At 43.9% G+C, this 20,339-nt stretch overlaps 1 protein-coding gene across 9 annotated transcripts in view; it reads left to right on the top strand.

Annotated features, from left to right (window-relative positions):
• APLP2 (amyloid beta precursor like protein 2) overlaps positions 1 to 20,339 on the top strand; it is a 72,532-nt gene that overhangs the window by 37,642 nt on the left and 14,551 nt on the right. For 5 of the 9 annotated variants that reach the window (XM_038380455.2, XM_038380456.2, XM_038380453.2 and 2 more), the window contains exons 2-9: positions 5,005 to 5,178; positions 6,254 to 6,383; positions 11,025 to 11,137; positions 14,111 to 14,289; positions 14,966 to 15,183; positions 16,984 to 17,151; positions 19,213 to 19,343; positions 19,785 to 19,859. In XM_038380455.2, the coding sequence (XP_038236383.1) occupies positions 5,005 to 5,178; positions 6,254 to 6,383; positions 11,025 to 11,137; positions 14,111 to 14,289; positions 14,966 to 15,183; positions 16,984 to 17,151; positions 19,213 to 19,343; positions 19,785 to 19,859 (1,188 nt within the window). The remainder of the gene's footprint in view (positions 1 to 5,004; positions 5,179 to 6,253; positions 6,384 to 11,024; positions 11,138 to 14,110; positions 14,290 to 14,965; positions 15,184 to 16,983; positions 17,152 to 19,212; positions 19,344 to 19,784; positions 19,860 to 20,339) is intronic. The other 4 variants (XM_038380459.1, XM_043501027.1, XM_038380458.2 and 1 more) reach the window with 1 other exon arrangement.

The raw sequence follows: 20,339 nt of genomic DNA, 5'->3' as shown, positions 1-20,339 counted from the left end.
GGTCGCGGGAGGGGTCATTTTTGGGGCCTTGCTCCATCTCGGCCTTCCATGAAAGAAACACAGCCAAGTCATTTAAACCTTCTCCTTTCTTTTGAGACAATGGCTAAGATATAATTTTGAGCTTTTTCCTCTCTACATATTTAAATTTTGGATGTGTGGTCTCTCTTGTGTGAGATGGCAAATGAGATCTGCTCTAAATAGCAGTTCATTTGTGCCAGCTTGATTTGTTGATAGAATGGATGCTTATCAGTTGCCAGCATGTAAATTAAAACAGTTTTTAGAGATTGTTGAACAGGGCTCATGTTGAGCTATAGCAAGATCTGAAATGTTTTTGTGTTGGCAGTATTCTGTTCCTGGAATATGGATATTAAACAGCATTTGTATTAAGTGGAACCTGGTGTGGTCTTCCCTCCCATCGCCAGTCATCTGGTCTTCTGAAAAGATCTTAGCCAAAACTTGGCTTCCATGTTAGCCTGTTGTGTAGATGCTGAAGCACAGACTTGGAAGCATGGAGTCCCCTGACGTGAGTCCCCCAGGCCCTTGTCTGTGCTATGCTGCTAAATTAATCTGAGTGAGTGGCACCCAATTGAGCCTAGCTCAGGTGGAAGCAGCCCCACTGCAAAGGCCTGCCTCAATTACTGTGTCTTCAGTGTTTCTGCATTTGCCTGTGTCTGTTTGGGGGGTATATCCCATGGGTTTTTGTGCTGAGGACTGGTCTACGCTACAAAGTTAGGTTGAATAAGCTGCCTTGCATTGACCTAGTTGTGCATGTGTCTACACTTAAACTTGTATCCACTGATGTAAGCTCTCCATTATGCTGACACAATACCACCACCTTCCCAAGAGTGTTGAGCCATGATTGATCTCTTGAAGTTGACACCGCGTGACTGTGGAAGCTATTAACTATGTTGACCCTAACAGTCCTCTAGCAGCTGTCCCACAATGCTTGACGCTGACTGCTCTGGTTGCAATTGGGAACTCTGCTGCCTTGGGGTAATGGGGACCAGAAGGCTCCTTCCTTCTTAAAGACCTGCAAAGGTGGTGTGGTTTTTTTGTTTTGTTTTTGTTTGTCCAGCTTGGGGAGCACAGCTAGTAGCTCTCCATTGTTGTGCACAACTACCCAGCCAATCATCCTAACTACACAATCCAGACGCGCTCTGGCTTGGAGTAGACAGATATTAGATCTTCTGGGCCTGTGAGGAGAAGAGGCTGTGCTAGACCAGCTGTAGAAACATGGTCATCTATGAGCAGATGGCAAGGGGGATGCAGGAGAGGGGGTACAACAGGGATCAGCTGCAGTGCTGTATGAAAGTAAAAACTGTGGTAGACGTACCAGAAGGCCAGGGAGGCCAACAGTTGACCCAGTGCCTCTAAATATGTTGCAGCGTGGTTAGTGATATTGAAAGCACCCACTTGATGATACACTTTGATAAACTCATAGGATCAGTGACAAACTGTGTAATGAACATAAATGTATGTCAGGCACAACAAAATTAATAGGTGCCTTGTTAGTGTTACATTCATAGATGTTCACCAAGCACTACACAATTTGTATCAGGCCCCCAAATTGCAGGAGCACAGTATACCACAAGGCATTACTGTGGCTCGCTGTTCAAATGCTCTTTCAAAGCCTCTGAGCTGTATAGCTCCCCACTGAGCTCTTCTGATAGCACTTGTATCTGACTGTTAAAACTCAGCAGACAGCTGCTCCACCACCTCCTGCTATCCCATTGACTTTTCTTCCCCCTGTGCATCACAGATACTGTGCAGGACACAGCAGGCAGCTATAGCCATGGTGATATTTTTTCACTGAGATCCAATCTTGTGAGTAAACAGCAGTGCCCCTTCAGTCTACCAAAAGCACATTCAACTGTCATTCTGCACCTGCTGAACTGGTAGCTAAATCTTTCCTTGCTGCTGTTGAGGTGAATGGTGTATACTACTGCTTATGAGCAAGAGGTAGGCTGGCTCCCCTAGGATCACTCTTGGCATTTCAACATCGCCAATGGTAATCTGCCAGTCAGGAAAGAATATTGGTTTGTAGCTTTATGAACAGTCCTATGCTCTTAAAGTTGTGAGCATCACCCACCTTCCCTAACCAGCCAACATTGATGTTGAAGCATCCCCCGTGATCCCCCATCGCTTGAATAACCATACTAAAATAGCCCTTTCCATTGATGAACTCTGGCAAAGTGGCATGGTGTCAAAATAGGGATGTGCATGCCAGCAGTCTCTCCCTGCTGCTGTTTGGGAACCCATTGCTGCAAATCCATTCCTAACACCTTGCCCATTGCCGAGTCAGTCCTGCAGAGCAGGCACTGATTAATGGCCCTGCACACTTGCATGACAGTAGCCCCCCACAGTCGATTTTTCAACTCCAAAATGACTTCTGTCTGGCCGGTAGCAATAGTGTTGCGAGTTTCCACAATGCGATCATTTCTTTGCTGTCAGTGCAGCTCTTATTCTGATGTCCATGTGCTGGAGCTCTGGGATGAGCTCAGCATACAGATCAAGGGATGTGGGCTGGCACACCCGAAAGTTTGGCAGCCACTGCTCATCATCCCAAGCCTCCATTACAATGCAACTCCCACCACTCAGTGCTGGCTTCTCCCAGCCAGAAGCGATGCTCCACTGTTTGCAGCCGCTCCATGAATGCCACCAACAATCTTGAATTGTTTCTTGCTATGTCCCACAGCAATCTGACCTCTGGGAAACCATGTTCCTTGCAGCTTTCCTTGTGCATCTGCAAGTACCAGAGGGTCAGACATGCCACACTCAGGACAAAAGTGCAGAGCTCTGCAGGCTCTCTTCTTCTGTCAGATATGGCGGACAGTGACCGGTTCTGAGTGGATTTGTGGGATTTTGAAAATGTGTGGAAAACTTATGGGATAGAGATGGCATTATGGGCTGGAGAAACTTGCATGATGGGAATTTGTCCCCATAGTCTCTCACCTGCATGATTCATTTCTTCCCTACCATGAATTCCCAGAACTTACCAAAAAACTATGCATTGGATGGTGGGGAGTTGCACGGTACCCAGGGTGCACTGCACCGTCCATCAAAAGATTCACTCTTACTGAATACACACAGCGCTGATGGAGCCAAGTATGCACGTGCCCAAGCAATATGGTACCTGTGGCAATTTTTTTTATAGTCATGTACCTTGTGTTGGCAATAGTTCACAGTGTAGACGTGTCTGGAGACACTCCAGGGTTCTTGCCCTATCAGTTGTGGAATCATTTGACTGTCCTCTGGGGGGGATTATAGGAAGAACATAAGACTATCAGCACTCAAATGTGTTTTTTTTTTTTTGTCCGTCCCCCCCCCCCCCGGCTTGCATCCTCCGCTGGTAAGTGGTCAGGTTCCAGACAGTTAAATCAGAGTCCCAGTTTTAACCTTATCCCAGCTGTGTAAGCTAGTGTGGGCTTAAAGCACCTCCAAACCAAGTCAGGTTTATTTACTTGGATGTAGGGTTGTGGTTTGTTGGGAAAAAAACAAGTCTGGGTTAACTGTGTAGTGAAGATCTACCCCAATGGGTTAAGTGGTTTGAGTAAATAGCAGCCAGTCCCTTATCTGTCTACTTGAGGGCAGCCCAACTCTCAAGAAATGTGTAAATATTGAGTTGACCGTATCTCCTAAATGCCAACAGTATGCTTGGTGCTATACAATTCTTGCCTCAAGGTGTGTTGCAATATCTTCTCTGGTAGTGATTCAGAAGGGCGGGGGGGGGTGAGGGAGACTAGTCATTATGCAGTCTAGTTTCTCTAATTTAATATATAGCAATTGGTGGGTGCCTGCAGCATGATCCAGTTGAATTCTTCACTTGATAGTTCAATTGCCTGCTTTAAATTTACTCTTGTTGACATAGGTTAATAGGGACCTGTAGGCAATGGAATGTGAACAGTACAGTGCGTATGTGTATGCTCAGAAGGTTAAACATGCAGGGAAGGTTAGTGGCCTAAAGCTACAGTGTCTGGTAGGGAAAAGGAGCCCTGAGGCAATAATGCTGCTTCTCTAATTGCTGCTAGTCCCCTTGTCTGAAACACTTACAAATCTCCATGTTCAAAGCTTGAATTGCTTTAGAATTGGGAGTGGATTTTGTGGTCCACCTGCCTTAGCTTCATCGCTTTACAAGGACTATATTAAAAAAAAAAAGCAGGATGTTGAGTTTCCAGTATAACTCTGGCCTGATCAGTTAAAAACTCAGTTGCATGATGAGTTTGCTTAATCCCCTCCTCTTGGGCAGCGAGCAAGATTTCAGAAGAAGCAGCCTGAGCTTTCATTTCATTGATACATTTGCTGTGTGCCCAGAAGATGGGTTTGTACTGAAATGTGCTGCAAGTTTCGCATCGTATGACTCTAATCTCAGTTGGTGGTGGATGGAGCGGACAATGGAATTGGCATCAAGGTTGTGCCAATACAAATATCCATAGGGATGCACTAAAGGAGGGAGGGGATGGCAGGCTTTGCAGAGTTTAATTTAGCAGCTACTTGGCTCTTGTACCATGTATTTATGGGGTACAAGAGCCCCCACACACACACCCCCATTCCATTTATCAGCAACATCCATCTTGAGAAACAGTCTGTTTAAAACTCAGAGCAGGCCTGAGCCTGTGGGTGGTCTTTCTGTTGGGATACACAGGAATGGTGTTGCTGTTAGGTGGGTTTCAAGGACTCTCTTGCTGGGAACTTCTAGCTGAGGACTTTCCCATGTTAACTGTTAATGTCACTTTTCCTATGTGTTGGTGTTTGGAGGTGAGCTCTTGAATCTCCCCAGAAGTCTTTGCCCCAAAGTTTGTTCTGGAGTCTACAAATGACTTGTACTGTACTGGTCTTTAGTAAGCTATCTAATGCTGTGGAATGATAGAGGAAGGGTGGCAAGGCTTTAGAGAAGAAAACTTTTTGTACCCCTTTTAAAGATGACTAAAACAATTCTAGTTCTCTGAAGCATGTGAAACTGATTGCTTCATAGGAATAAACGTATCTTCATGTCTCTCTTCACAGGCACTTGCAGCCAATGCTGGAACAGGATTTGCTGTGGCTGAGCCTCAGATTGCAATGTTCTGTGGGAAGCTAAATATGCATGTGAATATCCAGACTGGGAAATGGGAGCCTGATAATTCTGGGACCAAGAGCTGCTTTGGAAGAAAGGAAGAAATTCTACAATACTGTGAGGAGGTGAGGAGAGTCAGCTCTGGAGCAGAGCTTTAACTGCTTTCCAGATTGTGAATCTTATGGTAAACCATCACTTGAATTCCCCACCTAGTATGAAGACTTATTTAACCACTGCATGGCACTCTGTTTGCATAATTTGAACTTCAGTGTATCGTTGAAGACCAAAAAAAAATTGAGATACTTTACTCAGACTATCCGGGTATCGATTTTTAGGCTGGGTTTTCCATAGGAGCTGAAGTGAGCTAGGTAGTAAGTCTCATTAAAATTCAATGGGACTTGGGTGCCTAATTCCATTGGGCTCCTTTGACCATTCTTGCCTTAAGCTTTATGACCAAAAACCAATATGTACACTTATATTGGAATAATATGTGCAAAATAGTGTAACCACTCTCAGGATTCCAAGACAGCGTTTCATATCGACTCTAAATATTTGAAGTTCAGTCTTGTTATCATTGGCATTACATTCAAGCTGACACAAAGCTGCTAAATGTTAGGAAAAGTCTCTTTATGAAAACGTTGTTAGTGTTTGCAAGCTTTTTATTCCTTTTTGCAGACTCCCGTTTCCTCTCCAATATGCTCTAGAAACTCAGCCTTGCAAAATCTATTTATCCACTCATCTGAGATTAAGTGACCAGCAAATAACTCATAATTTTTTAAAATTTTACTTTTATTTCTTTTGAGAAGCATGATGCAGGTGGTAGAACAGACTGTGGCTGGGCTGGAAAACTTTCATGACTATTTTACAAGCCTGATACAATTAGTACTGCATCTCATTTACGTAGCACTAACTAAATATATAAGCTAAGTGTCTAGACTTGTGGAGAACTTCAACAAGACATAGCAATCATATTAATACGTTCTACACCTTTTGATTTCCTTAACCCAGTTAAACTGAATGAGCTTGTTTTAGTTTAGAGAACCAGTTTGCTTCATGTCTCTTCTCCTCTTCCCTTCTCTTCCCCCCCCCCAAGTATTCATTATAAAGAGTCCTTTTATTATGCCCCTTCGTGTTTTTTGCCAGTGTTTTAGCGTGCATGTATCTTGGTCTGTGTTTTTAGCATATGGGTTTTTTGAACAGATCTATCCAGAGCTTCAGATTACAAATGTGGTAGAAGCCAACCAACCAGTCAGCATTGACAACTGGTGTAAGAAAGGCAAGAAGCAGTGCAAGGGCCACACCCACATTGTTGTGCCCTACAAGTGTCTGGGTAAGTACTTAATGTGGAGCAGGCCTCTAATGAGTGAAGTAATTCGTTCAAACACTTTTTTCCTTTAGGGATCAAAGGTTTGCGCAGAGAGGAAATGGAACTTCTAAACTGACGTTTCACATCAGATCCCTACTTTTGTGTCAAGGTTTCTCTAAAAATATTTTTAAGATGAAATTCTACACACTTTTTTTTTCACCAGATCAACAACTGGATAACTCCTGTGTTGTGATGATAGTGCCTGGCATGGAAAAGAAATCCCCCTCCCCTCCCTTCTCTCTGCCATGGGCATAAAATCCAAAGGCTATTGTATTAGAGTATCACAAATGCTGGGCGCTAATACTCTGATCCTATTTCTGTGAAGCTTTTAATATTTTGTTTCCTTGGAGACTCAAACACTCAGGTGTGTTCGTATTCCCTGCTTTGGTCTTGGCAAGACATCTTTATTTTTTTAGGCTATGTATATCTAGCGGTTTCAAATGGTTCCTCTTTTTCTTGTGACTGGAATCCCAAAATGTCTTTGGTTTTAACAGCAATTGACCACTAGACATGACATGATTGATTGCACCATACTTATTACTAAATCTATTGATCAGGCAAGATGTCTAGCTTGTTTGCAGCCAAGGCTTTTGACCTGTGACTTGTCACTACTCCAATAAGCATACTATGCCTACCCCAAGAGTTACCAGCAGACTGAGCTTGGTCCAATTTCTTGTCCGTTCTTTACTGAAGCAGATTTGCTTAGCTACTTGCAACAAATTCTGTCTTGTCTCATAGAACACTGTTATAGTTGCAGGAGGGCTTCCTAGGAAGTGCTCTGAGAACTTCTCCTCCTAAAGTGCTTCAGAGGATTTTTTGCATCCATTTGAGGACTGAATACAGCTAGAGTCTAGCTAGGTAAAGTAGATCCACAGGATTACAGGGATATTTTGCTTTTCTGTGTAAAATCTTTCATAAGAGGATCTGAAAACACTTCACAAACACTAATACCGTCCTCCCAAGGGTGTTTTGATACTAAATGTAATATCCTGACTTTACACATGGGGAAACTGAGATACAGAGGAGAAATTACCTGTCCACATTTATTCTGGGTGCCTCTTGCAGAGGTGAGAATGAAAACCAGGTCTCATGATGGCCAGCCTAGTCCATATGACACAAGGCAATCCTTCGTCAAGACTGACCTTCAACTAAGAGCCAAGGTTTTTAAGATGCCTGTACTATAGGACTCTGCCCAACATTTGACCTGTTTTAAATCTGCTGTGTAATATCCCTTCTCTCATAAACATACCTAACCAGCATCTTGCCTGCTCTGGATTCTGTAGACGGTCAGGACCGTTTAGGAGCAGTGCTGACATGCAAGTAAGCCTCTTAGTCTTTACATGCTTTACTTTAAACTATCAAGCTTTGGAGGACAGGTCAGTCAATGGCTATTAGCCAAGAAAGTCAGGGATATGTAATCGCATGCTCTGGGTGTCCCTAAATCTCCAACTGCCAGAAACCTGAGACTGGATGGCAGGCGATGGATTACTCAAAATTGCTCTGTTCTGTTCATTCCCTGTGAAGCATCTGGCATTGGCCCCTGTCAGAAGGCAAAATACTGGGCTAGAAGGACCATTGATCTGACCTAGTTTGGCCATTATTATGAAAATGAAGGCCTGACATGTAGGGCAACTTCTTTTTATTTTTGTTTTCCCAGTTTCAAGTGATGGGGTGGTTTTTTCTGTTAAAACACACCTTCATTGTTAGGATAGATTTCTAAAATCACTTGTAAACAAATTACCAGTCTCCTGGGAATGAAGGTCTGATTTTTACTCCAATCAAAGTACCTATTGTTCTCATGTACAAAGTAGTTCTGTGTTCCATTTGCTGCTTATCTCTTCCATGCTGCACTAATCCCCTGTCCATCTTCAGATAGGATCTCACTACCAGGTCAAGTTTAACCCTTTGTACGCTGTGGATGGGGTTTAGTTTCTGTGGGGTTGGGATGAGGCCCTCTTAGCACCTTCATTCAACTATCAAATTTCACAGTGGGATGATGGGTGCAGGACTGAGTTTGGTGAAGTGTGAAAAGGCATACGGCTGACTGTTCTGGTGAAGCTGTTAGCAGGGAAATGCCTGATCTGGGTGGCTCTGATCTCTGAGGGTATGTCTACATAGCACTTGAGCAGCTGGCCCATGTCAGCTGACTTGAGCTTGCTGTGCTAGGGCTGTAGAGCTGTAGAATTGCTGTGTAGACATTTGAGCTCAGGCTGGAGCGTGGGCTCTGAAACCCCATGAGGGGAGAGGGTCTTGGATCCTGGACTCCAGCTCAGGCCCTAATGTCTGCCCAGCAATTTTTAACCCTGCAGCCTGAGACCCGCAAGCCTAAACCAACTGACCCGGGCTATCTATGGTCTTGCTGCAGGACTTAATCTAGTGGAGATGTACCCAGAAAGAGGAGAGATTTATAAGCACTGGGGCAAATATTGCATAACATAGACTGTGGATATGTTCTGTTCCTAAATTGTGTCCATCCTTCAGTAGAAGAGAGAACTTTAAACTTGTAAGGGGTGGCAGGAGATGGAGACCAGCAACATTCTAGTTTGAGTAACTGAAGAATGGATGTGGCCTTCATTACTTGGCACCTGTTTTCATATTGAGTGTTTTGACTTGCACAGATTCCTGTGCAGAAGAAATGTTTCGTAGGGTTCTGAAGTCTTTGGTATCATGAGAAGCATAAAAAAAAGGAGTACTTGTGGCACCTTAGAGACTAACAAATTTATTAGAGCATAAGCTTTTGTGAGCTACAGCTCACTTCATCCGATGAAGTGTAGCTCACGAAAAGCTTATGCTCTAATAAATTTTAGTTTCCAAGGTGCCACAAGTACTCCTTTTTCTTTATGCGAATACAGACTAACATGGCTGCTACTCTGAAACCTGTCATGAGTAGCATAGGCGCTGACTCCATGGGTGCTCCTCTGGAGCACCTACAGGGAAAAAATGGTGGGTGCTTAGCACACACTGGCAGCCCCCCATCAGTACCTGCCCCTCCCACCAGTGCATCCCACCCTCTATGATCAGCTCTTTTGTGGTGTGCAGGAGGAATGGGGAGCAGGGGTGGGGCCTTGTAAGGAATGGAGTGGGGGTGAGGCTTGGGGCAAAACCAGGAGGGAATACCCTTCTCCCCCCCCATTAGAAAGTCGGTGCTGATGAGTGGTATGGGATTGCTGCAAATTTGTGCATACCGAGCCATCAAGATTCCTTTTGCAAAGGACGCGTTCAAGGTTACTTGGCCAAATATTTCAACTGTCTAGATCAAGCTGAAAGACACTTCCCCTTGGAATTGATGGACTTGAGTTTAGTTTATAAGCTAGTCAAAGCATACGGTTAAGTTTTTGACCATCGTGTCAATGTCAGATATGAGCTAACGCAGCCATTTTTGTTAGACTGCAAGTCTCGTGCGTGGGTGTTCATTTTATTTCTCATGGGTTTGTTGCTCCAAACACCTGGGCTTTAAGGGGTTTTTTTCTAAGCAGACTAGGAGATTTGGGCATGTCTTTGGGTAAAATTACTGGAAGATGCATCTAAATTTGTTAGACTGACTAGTCTCTCACCTGGAGCCTAGAATGTTAAGCCTTCCCAGTCATAAGGTCTGCCAAGGTGAACTTTCTGCCTAATGATCTAGAAAGTGGTGGTTATGCTGAATCTAGTCTGGCATATGATGATTAACTCAAACTGTAGTGATGGTTTAGGTTTAACTTTCTATAATCCTTGCTAATGCAGAAGTTACAAAAAATACCACAGGGCAAACTGTTCCAAGTTGGAAGTCTGTAGCTAAGGTTTTTGCCAAAAACAAAAATACAGAGTTGATGGTTAGGTGTACATCAGAACACAGCGTAATCAGTTTGCCCTGAGCTTTACTGGGTTGTGTGGACTTCAGGGCTTTTATTTTCCTGCTCTTAGCCTTTTGGCTGGAGTATCCAAATTGGAAAATCGTTACAGCTGTGGCTGAGTTGCCCTGAATCTAGTTTCAAATGCATGGTACCCAGCACATAGATTTTAATCTAAATTCTGAAACTGCCTCACAAAGCTGACACAGTGGAGTGAGTTTGCTGTCATCTTCTCTTGCAAAAGCAGAAAATGGCTAGGGAGCCGTATAGTCCTGGAAAATGCTCATGGCCGCAAATAGCCAGGCGTCTGAAGCTTTTGGCAACCAGGAATAGCTTCTTCCGTGTGTCACTAGCCAGTTTAGGAATTGGTTGATTAAAATTGTTTAAAGACCATCATATATGCAATCCTTTCTTTGTGAGAAACTTGTTCAATCTACTCTGCAGATTCCATGAGCAACTGTTCATTGACATGCTTTATAAACTTGCATTCAGCTTAACCTGCAGGTTTTGGCTAGCGTATTTCATTGTTCAGCTTCTCCTACTTTTTGTTCTGAGCGCCAAGAATAGAACTAGAGGCTTTGTATTAGAGCAGGTCTCTTAGCTGTTAGTCTGAACTGGGTCATTAAGATTTGTATAGCAACATAGATTCTTAATGGGGTCAATAATGAAGTTCACTGTTGAAGATTTTAGTGCTAGTCATCTTTTGAGTTTGAAGGTCAAACATGTATCTGATAGGACATGAACTGTTGTTTGATAGAAACATCTTGTTTTCCAGTGGGTGAGTTTGTAAGTGATGTCCTGCTGGTTCCAGAGAAGTGCAGATTCTTCCACAAGGAACGGATGGATGTGTGTGAAAGTCATCAGCACTGGCACACTGTGGCCAAAGAGGTAATGGGATTAACATGACTGTCATTAGATCCAGATACTTGTAGGGTCTCCTTTATTGTTACATCGGAACAATCAGTGTTCTCCTCACAACAGCTCCTGTGAAATAGGAAAGTGCTATTATCCTCACTTTATGGATCTGGAACATAGGCACTCTGTTAAATATTTCGGAACTCAAGAATCTAAGTCTCCTTGGATTTCAATGAGATGTAGGATCCTATGTGTCCAGTCACTTGAAGGTTTTTACCCTAAGTCACTTGCCCAAGTTCACAATCCTAGTCTGTGTCAGAGCTGGGAATTGAACTCTGGTCTCCCAGTTTAGCACCCTAACTACTGAACTATCCTTCCTCTCAGGGATGAGGATCAGAGTGATAGTGAGAAATTTTTTCATAGATGTAGCACTCATTTCCTTAAATGGAAGGTCAGATTTTACATTATTATGGTTGGAGCTTGGAATTGAGTGCCCATTTTGGAGTAGTGAGAGACTCCATTTTACAGGCATATCCCACTTTTTCCCAGAATGAATCGAGCCCTATCTTTCTCTTTGGCTGATTTGATTTGGCAAGAATTATGTAAATTCTGTGCACACTCAGCTGGTGGTGATTGGATGGAAATATCTAGATTTACAATACAGAGCATGTACTCGTATGAGACTAAACCACTTGGTTTTAGTCAAGATTGAAATGTATCAGCTTTGGAGCAGTAAAGATTATTCCCTTTTTTTCAAAGCTTTCAGGAAGTAAAGCTATTAAGAAATCTGTACCAGTGGACCACCTATTAATTGAGGGCCATCGTGCCAACTTCTAAGTGGTTGTTCCCAGCGAGTTCAATCATTTGGCTTCAAAATGGAGTTGACAGCTTCATCCAGATTACAAGCTTGGCTCGTTTTTTTTTCTATACTTCGGAAAGCAAAGGGAAATACAGAAGAGCTCCAACGTACACAATAAAGCTTTCGTTATATCACTCACTGGTCAGGCCATAAAACTATATATATAATATGGCAGTTTCAAATAAACGTGCAATTAAAGCATCTGCGTGCTGTTCATATTTGGCTTTGTACTGAATTGTCCAATTTCTAGCCAGAACATGTTAAAATAAATTATCGTATATATTCGTTCGTTTATAAGCCCACTCCCCAAGATGGATAGGTAAAAACTGTATGACCCTTTCGTAAGCCGACCCTATATTTCAGGGGTTGGCAAACTTCCGCTCCTGGTCTGTTAGGGTAAGCCGCTGGCAGGTCGGGACGTTTTGTTTACCGGAGTGTTCGCAGGCACGGCCCCTCAGCTCCCAGTGGCCGTGGTTTGCCATTCCCAGCCAATGGGAGCTGTGGGAAGTGAGTGGCTCCATGCCTGCAGATGCTTCAGGTAAACAAAACAATTGTATTAGATATTCAATTCACTGATTTCATAGTTTAAAATCATCAAATTTTGGTGTAGACCCGTTTATAAGCCGACCGCTGCTCTTTGATGCATCGCTTTTTTTACCAAAAATATTTGGCTTATGAACACATGTATACGGTAGTCAATTTTTATGCCTTTAACTTATCTCTTTAGAATGAGTAATGAAATGGTCAGCAAAAAAGGAGGGAAAACCCAGCTCTAGCTCTGAAGTGTTGCCTTCCTAATATGAAACTATTTCTGTTCTTTGCCACTAAGGGTACATCTAAACTACAAAAACAAACACGGCAGCAAGTCTCAAGGCCCAGGTCAACTGACTTGAGCTTGCACCATGGGGCTAAAAATAGTGTAGATGTCCCTGCTTAAGCTGGAGCCTGAGCTCTGAAACCCAGGGAGAGGTGGGTCTGAGCCTGGGCTCCAGTCCAAGTAGGAACATTTGCTCTGCTGTTTCTAGCCCATAGCACAAGCCTGAGTTAGTTGACCTGGACTCAGCAAAACAAAAAAGCCACAACAGCGAGTCTCTCATTTACCCTAGAGCCTGGTTATTTACCTATAATTGAACATCTTATTGTCAGAAATAAATAGGCATTGGCTGGTCTTATTAGCCACTCTGAGACCTGGCAAACTTGCACCAGCATCAGGCTGCTTAGGGAACTGCTTTTAGTTACAGCTCTAGTCAGACTTAGAGCAGTAATATACAGTATTGGCCAGCTAAACCAGGCTCTCTTTAGACAGAAAACAAAACGGGGGAGAGAGGAAAGAGCAGAAATCAAGTGGGGAAGGAAAAGGACAAAGTTGAGCCAAGGGGGGACAGTGTCTGACTTCCCAGATGGTATTTGGGATTGTGGAGGTGGTGGGGGTGAGGTCTCTTTCTGGCCTGGTCTAGTTGGGACATCTCTCTGGCTCAGAATGATGAAGATACAAAGGTGTCATGCTGGATCCTGGGGTCCCAGGAGACACTGGGGGTGGCAGCCATGATGGTGAAGCTTGCTCCTTCCTTTTCTCCAATCAGCAGTGTTGTGGTAGTCAGCGTTCTTCCCCCTTCCCCCCAAGTCTTTCTGAGGACCCCAAAAGGGAGTGATAGGCTTAATAACCTATCCCTTCATTGTATTGTCCAACAGTGCTGCCTAACTTCCAACATACTGAATTTTGATTCATTGATTTCTGGTCCCACACTGCTCTTGTTAAGATCATGCCTGATATACACAGTCCTTGAATTGTATCAGGAAGCCTTTATGTAGGTCTTTGTCCTCCTTTGCACTTTTTCCCCATCAGCATTTAAGTGATTAGAACACTTCATAAATGTTTGTGCTCACTGTTTCCACAACTGAGCTCACAATTATGGTAAATTTGTAGGCCCAATTATTATAAGTGCTTTGGATTATCAACAGCAAGGAATACTGGATGCAAAAAAAAAAAATAAAAATGCCTGTGGCCTGTCTGCAATACAGCTTACACCATTGGAATTACCACTGGCGCTGCCTGAGTGGCAAAGGCTATTTAAACCTGCAGCATGAGGGGGGAGCAATGAATGCGCTGCTTTAACATACGACTTCACCCCCGGCTTCTCTCTCAGGCTTGTTTGACAGAGGGGATGATCCTGCACAGTTATGGCATGCTGCTTCCCTGTGGGGTGGACCAGTTCCATGGCACAGAGTATGTATGCTGCCCTCAGACAAAAATTGTGGATGAATCCCTTTCCAAAGAGGAAGAGGATGAAGATGAGGATGAAGATGACTACGACCTTTATAAAAGGTAGAGCTTCTGATCACTTCGTAGAGTCTGGGTTAATGTCTTTTCTTACATAGATTGTAAGTCCCTTGGGGCAGGGACAAACCTTTTTTCTGTTTGTACGGCACCTAGCACAATGGGTTCCGGTCTGTGACTAGGGCCACTAGGTGCTACAGTAACGCAAGTAATGATGAGGCCACTGCCTCATTGTTACCAGTGGTGATTCCCTCATGGGTGGGAATAGCAAAGAAAACTTGCTCTGCTTCTGGATTCAGAGGAAGAGAAGTATGATGAAGTGGAGAGGTCTTGCAGTGCACAGGTGGACAAACGAGTTCACAGCACTTCTCTGAAATGAGTGGAGCACCTCCATCCATAGCCACTCAAAAATGGCTGGCTGCTCTGCCAGATGTTTGGCTTCAAATGCTGTAGCCTTTAGTTTAGGTAAGTAAGGGTAATTGGGGGTAAGCTTTTTAAAAAGTCCCTTTTGAGCTAGAGGCTTAAAGAAGCTATGGCTCTACTCAGTGTAGCTGTAATGAGAGAACTCCTGTAACTGCTGTTGATTGGGTCATCATCAGTCAGTATGTTTATACTCCCATCTCTTTTGTGCTTCTAAGATGAAAACAATCATTATTCTTATACATCAAAGGTTGGCTGCAAAGTGATTAGCATGAACATTCCCTTTTTAATTGAATCCCTCTAGTGAGTTCCCGACGGAGCCAGATGTGGAAGACTTCACAGGAACAGCTGTGGAAGAGGATGAGGATGAGAATGAAGAGGATGAGGAAGAAGAGGAAGTGGTGGAAGATCGGGATTACTATTACGATAACTATAAAGTAGATGATTACAATGAAGAGACCCCTACTGAGTCCAGCAATGACCAGTCTCTGACTGAAAAGGAAATAATCAGTGATATGAAAGGTAAGTCATACTCCACAGTGTACATGACTCCTGGCTCCCTCAGGCTGGCTGTCCAGTTGATCTTGTAACCGCTGCATTGGTGATAGTGCTTTCGATCCATCCAACAGATTCCACTGCAGAGGCCTTAATTGCCAAATCTATCATCAAAGAAAAGCTGATGCTTATGTTTCAAATGTTGAAGGTGACACTAACTCTCTACAGCATGGTCCATACGTTGCCAGTTGTTAGTAGTCTTGTTGGCAGAAAGCCCAGTGGCTGGCACATAAACAAGTATCTCCAGTCAGGTGCAGTGTTGAATCAGGAAACAGTACTTGGGTAGCCTAATTTAGGAGAGGCTATAGACCAGCTTGGGGCACTTGGCTGACTGGAATATCTCCCTAGGTTTGAGTAGCCAACTTTTGATTTGTCTTTTCTCTAACATGGATTCCAGAAAACTCAGACTGTTGGGTCAGGGTCTCACCCGGTGTAAACTTTGAGTATAATGAAGCTACACTGATTTACACCAGCTAAAAATCTGGCCCCTTTACCTTAAACAAGATGTTTCCAGTAGATACTTCCTTTCCTGCTCTATTTTAAGCAACCCAGCCGCTGCATGAAATCCTTCTCTTCCTTAGAAAAACTGAACCCAGTCCAACCAACCACACCTCTTTTTATCTAAATATTTGCTGTAGCTCTTGTCAGGAGCAGGTGCTATTGCAGTGGAGCATCTGCCTACTGTGTTGTGATTCCATGCTGTAAAATCTTAAATTTTGAGTGTCTATCTGCAGAGGGAGGGGGCAAGAGTGAAATTCAATTAACTACTGATGACTGAGTCCCTGCTAGCAGTTCTTGTGTTGTGGGTAAAACTCTTGCTGGTAATGTGCCAGTGTGCTGCAGATAATTTCACTGAAACAGTACTTAGATTGTATATGTGGGGTTATCGGAGATCTGCTGATGTTAAAATAGGCTTGGAACAGGGTGAGCTGTGTAGCTGGCTAGCTTCTGAAAGGTCTGTTCCAGGGATGCCCAGTTTTTCCCTCTACAGTGCTTCAGGCTACCTTGTTTCTTTGCTGTAATGGTGGTCCAGTCCTCTTCAGAATGGTTAAATTGTTCCTAACCTATACAACAGATCTGCAATCCTGCATCTAAACAGAGCCACTTGTGCTGACTGCTTACTGCAGAGATGTCCATTTCTGTGTAAAATGCTGTAGCTGTAATAGTTGTCTTGAATTCTCCTGCTTTAGTCCCCAGGCTTTTTAAAACTCTAAAATCCAGCTGCTGCTGTCCTCCAGTGACATGTTCCATGTGTATAGCCTGCATTTTCCACTTGCTTTTATACCTGTGCAGCTCTGAATTCAAGCTTCCATCCAAATAAACTGCAATGGAATGTCTTCCTTGTCAAATATCTTGCGCAGCACTGAAAGGCTTTCTTTCCATCATATCTTAAGCATTTTAAACAGTGGAAGCTCTGTCATTAGGGCACATGGGGTATAGCCCCACAACCTCTGAAATTTATCTGTAGCCCAATTCAGTGCTCTGCTCCACTTAAAGAGAATAGCTCTTGCAGATGAAGGCTCCATGTTAGGCCAACTGCTCCAGTGTCCCAGACTGCACATTGCTCACGCTCTAAAGCAGCAGCAGTAGCAGCACTGCTCTGGTAGCCTGCACTGAGGGGCACTTTCAAAAGTGCCTCTAAAAAGCATGTTGTATAGTGAGGCAAGCCGCAGCAGAATTTCTCACCTAGAGCCAGCAGTGACTTTTAAATCGCTTAGCAAAGCCTGTACTCCTCACTAGCTGATGTTCTAACCCGTCTCCACACAGCTGTCTGCTCCCAGGAGGCGATGACAGGTCCCTGCCGGGCTGTGATGCCTCGTTGGTACTTCGACCTATACAAGAGAGAATGCATTCGCTTTATATATGGAGGCTGCGGAGGCAACAGGAACAATTTTGAGTCAGAGGAATATTGTATGGCTGTGTGTAAAAAGATGAGTAAGTCCTGCCTGCCACTGCCACCTTTTGCAGCAAGCCACTGTCCTGTCTGGCATTTGGTGTTTCCTCCTCCTTGTCTAGGTCAAGTGAGGATACGTGTGTAGCCCGTTCTGGTGTTTGCAGCAGTTCTGTCTGTCCTTTTGCAGCAATCTCCTCTTGTCTCCGTGCTTCTCTAGATTTTTAGGTTTAAGTTCCTTCCTACAGCTAGGGAAAACTGGCTTTTCAACATGCGAAGTGTCTCTCCAACCTAAGCCCACACTTGGCCTGCAAACTTAATAAACACAGGGCTCAATTATCCTCTTCTAGATTTGTAGCAGGGACTGGGAAACTTTTTAATCTCTATTTTTTTTATAAAATTACTCCATTTGTTCATTCACCCAGCTGCCTTCCCCAGTCAGAGTATTGTGTATCTGTCCAACCAATCGCTCTGGCAATGTAAACTTAGTCAAAATTCTTCTGGTAGGATGTTTTTCTTACTGGTGCACTTTGGAAAATCCTCACTAAAGTAATGCAGAATTCTGGTTCCCACCTTCTGCTCCATTAGAAATATGAAAGATGATTTAATCCTTGCATTTGATAGCTTGAGGTTGTTGGCATCAGTTTCTGCTGCCTTTTATGGCAGATGATAAAACTACCAAAAACATTTTAACCTCCTTATTAATCTTATTGTTGAACTCCAGCACTTCCACTTCAGCTGCTGTGAAAGCCCTTTGAAAGGCTTTTTGTTATCTGGGGCTTGGCAGTCCATCTATACGAGCCATAATCCTGTTTACAAAATGAGCTTCATGCAAGTGCATTAGATTGGGCTGATCTGACTGAAGTGGTGACATAAAAGCTGCGGCTGTCAGGAGCTTTTTGTACAAAAGTCTGTCCTGTCCCAGAGGGATTTGGGAATGGAAATTGCGGTCTCCATTTCAGAGATGCTATGAGCAGGCTCAGGATACAACATGTATCTGGCCATGACACTTACATGCAGAAATAATGCCTGTTTTACAGTCTTGACAATGTTTCACCTAATCATTTTCCCTATGGGATGGGGAGATGGTACGTTCAGGTGCACACTGGGACTAAGTAACCTATCCAATGCTGATGCTTGAGTGCAGGATGAACTGAGGCCTGTGTTTGAGGTTTGCAGTCTCTCATACTAGATGTTAAGCAGAGGTCCTGCCTGCCTGTATTTTAAGGCAGGCCAGTTTAATTTGAGATATTCAGTCCCATTTAAAAATAAATAAGGGCTAACCCAGTGTTCCTGTCATTCACTCTCTCCATACCCCCACTTCACCCTGCAAGATCTAATATCCAAGGTTGAGTGTGACTGAATAGGCAGTAGCTGCCATGCTTGGTATGGTCCATCTGGAAAGGGCTTTGTGGTATGACTTCATATCCAGAGTCTCCATGTAATTGCTCCTCTTGCCAAATTTGAATGCTTCAAGAAGATGGGAGACTTCCTTGCTTTCCAGTTGATTGGATAAGTTGAAGTCGTCTCGTTGAACCTCCTCCTGTTGCTGTCTTGTCTCATTCCATTGCCTGTTAGTCCTGCTTGGTGCATCTGATAGGGCAAGTAGGATTGAGGTGTAAAAGCCCTTGCTCCATGGGAATGGATTGCTCCTTTAATGTTCTGTGGGGGATTCCCTGTTGTGATCATGGAGTTTGCTGTGTTGAGCCTGTTTGTCAGTGAGCAGCTAATGCAGAAAATGTCCTATTCAGGCAGAGACAAACTGGTGTGGCAAGGAAGAGAAAGTTCTGTCATCTGCAGTTCTACGTAGCTCTGTTGCTGGGTAACACTTGCCTCAGAATTAATGTGAAAAGTGGACAGATGCTGGTGGCCCCAGTGCATTACTGTGTGTGTTTGGAATGTTGTAACTTACTGATGTTGTTGTGCAGCAAATTGGCCATTTAATTATACCAAAATGAAGTCCTGGTAGGTAGTGGTTCAACACAGTTGACAGAGGGTGAACTCTGCAGGTGTGAAGGTGCCTCTCCCTCCCCACCCCTTGCAACCATTATCACAATAGGCCAGGACTGTAGAAATTGTCTGAGCCACTCGCTTTCTCTTTCTAGTTCCCCCTCCTGCTGTACCCACTGATGATGTGGATGTGTACTTTGAAACCCCAGCTGATGATAACGAGCATGCCCGCTTCCAGAAAGCAAAGGAACAGCTGGAAGTGCGACACCACAACCGCATGGACCGGGTGAGTCTCACGTCATCTCATTCATCTGAGCTGCACAATTGCTGCCTGTCGTCTTCTATACAGATCAGTGGCTAGCCACACTTTCCTTTACAATTACATTCTGCGTTGCTTTTGTAACATGACCATGCAGGTTTGTGGGGGTTTTTTGTTTTGTCTTTTGTTTTTTAGTACACCTCCTAGGTGTTGGGACAGAAGTCAGCAGGAGTAACAAACTGGCTCCCTTTTGAGGTTAAATGCTAAGATTAGACCTTGGGTTGGTTAGAAACAGCTGTCAGTGATTATAGGTGTTCTGATACAGCTGTCTTGTTAGGCCTCTGATTCTAGTACAGCATTGCTAGGTATTCTCACCATGTGTGCATGTAAAAACAAGCTAGTCCAAAAATATATACATGAAATAAGTTTCTGTGCCTTGCTGAATTGTGCTCCTCTCTGCCTGCTTAGGTGAAAAAGGAATGGGAGGAAGCAGAATATCAAGCCAAGAATCTTCCTAAGGCAGAGAGGCAAACTCTCATTCAGGTAAGAGTTGAGACATCTTAAAAGGGGGAGCTGAGTCTGTTCCCAGAAGTTCAGTGCTTGGCACCTATCCTCGCCTGAGTAAGCTAGATAGCTTGTCAGTGTTCAAAGCCAAAAGCACAGTGAGTGAAAAGCAGTCCGTCCCTTACTTGGATGAACACCTAGTAGAGGGAGACTTGACTCAATTGTATCTTTTGTCTGAAAACTGGAAATGGTGCTATGTCCCACCAGTTTTTCCCCCCCCTCTACTAGCAGGAAAGTAACAGGACCATCAGGCATGTCAGCAGTCCTGCCAAAAGGGAACTCTAAACCTCCTACATTTGTTTTGCTCAGCTGTGCTTGCAAATGAACCCACAGCCCTACTCAGTCTGGCTCTGATGTTCTCTGTGGACACAGGCTTCCTATTTGTGCAGATCTAGTGAAAACCCATGAGGCTGAAAATAAACGGCTTCTTTGCAAACTGCTGAACTTCTGCTTTGCGGG

This window comes from Dermochelys coriacea, chromosome 22 (assembly GCF_009764565.3).
Source record: "Dermochelys coriacea isolate rDerCor1 chromosome 22, rDerCor1.pri.v4, whole genome shotgun sequence".
NCBI lineage: Eukaryota > Metazoa > Chordata > Testudines > Dermochelyidae > Dermochelys > Dermochelys coriacea.
The sequence above is the reverse complement of the archived record's forward strand: the minus strand, read 5'-3'. Positions and strand labels throughout refer to the sequence as shown.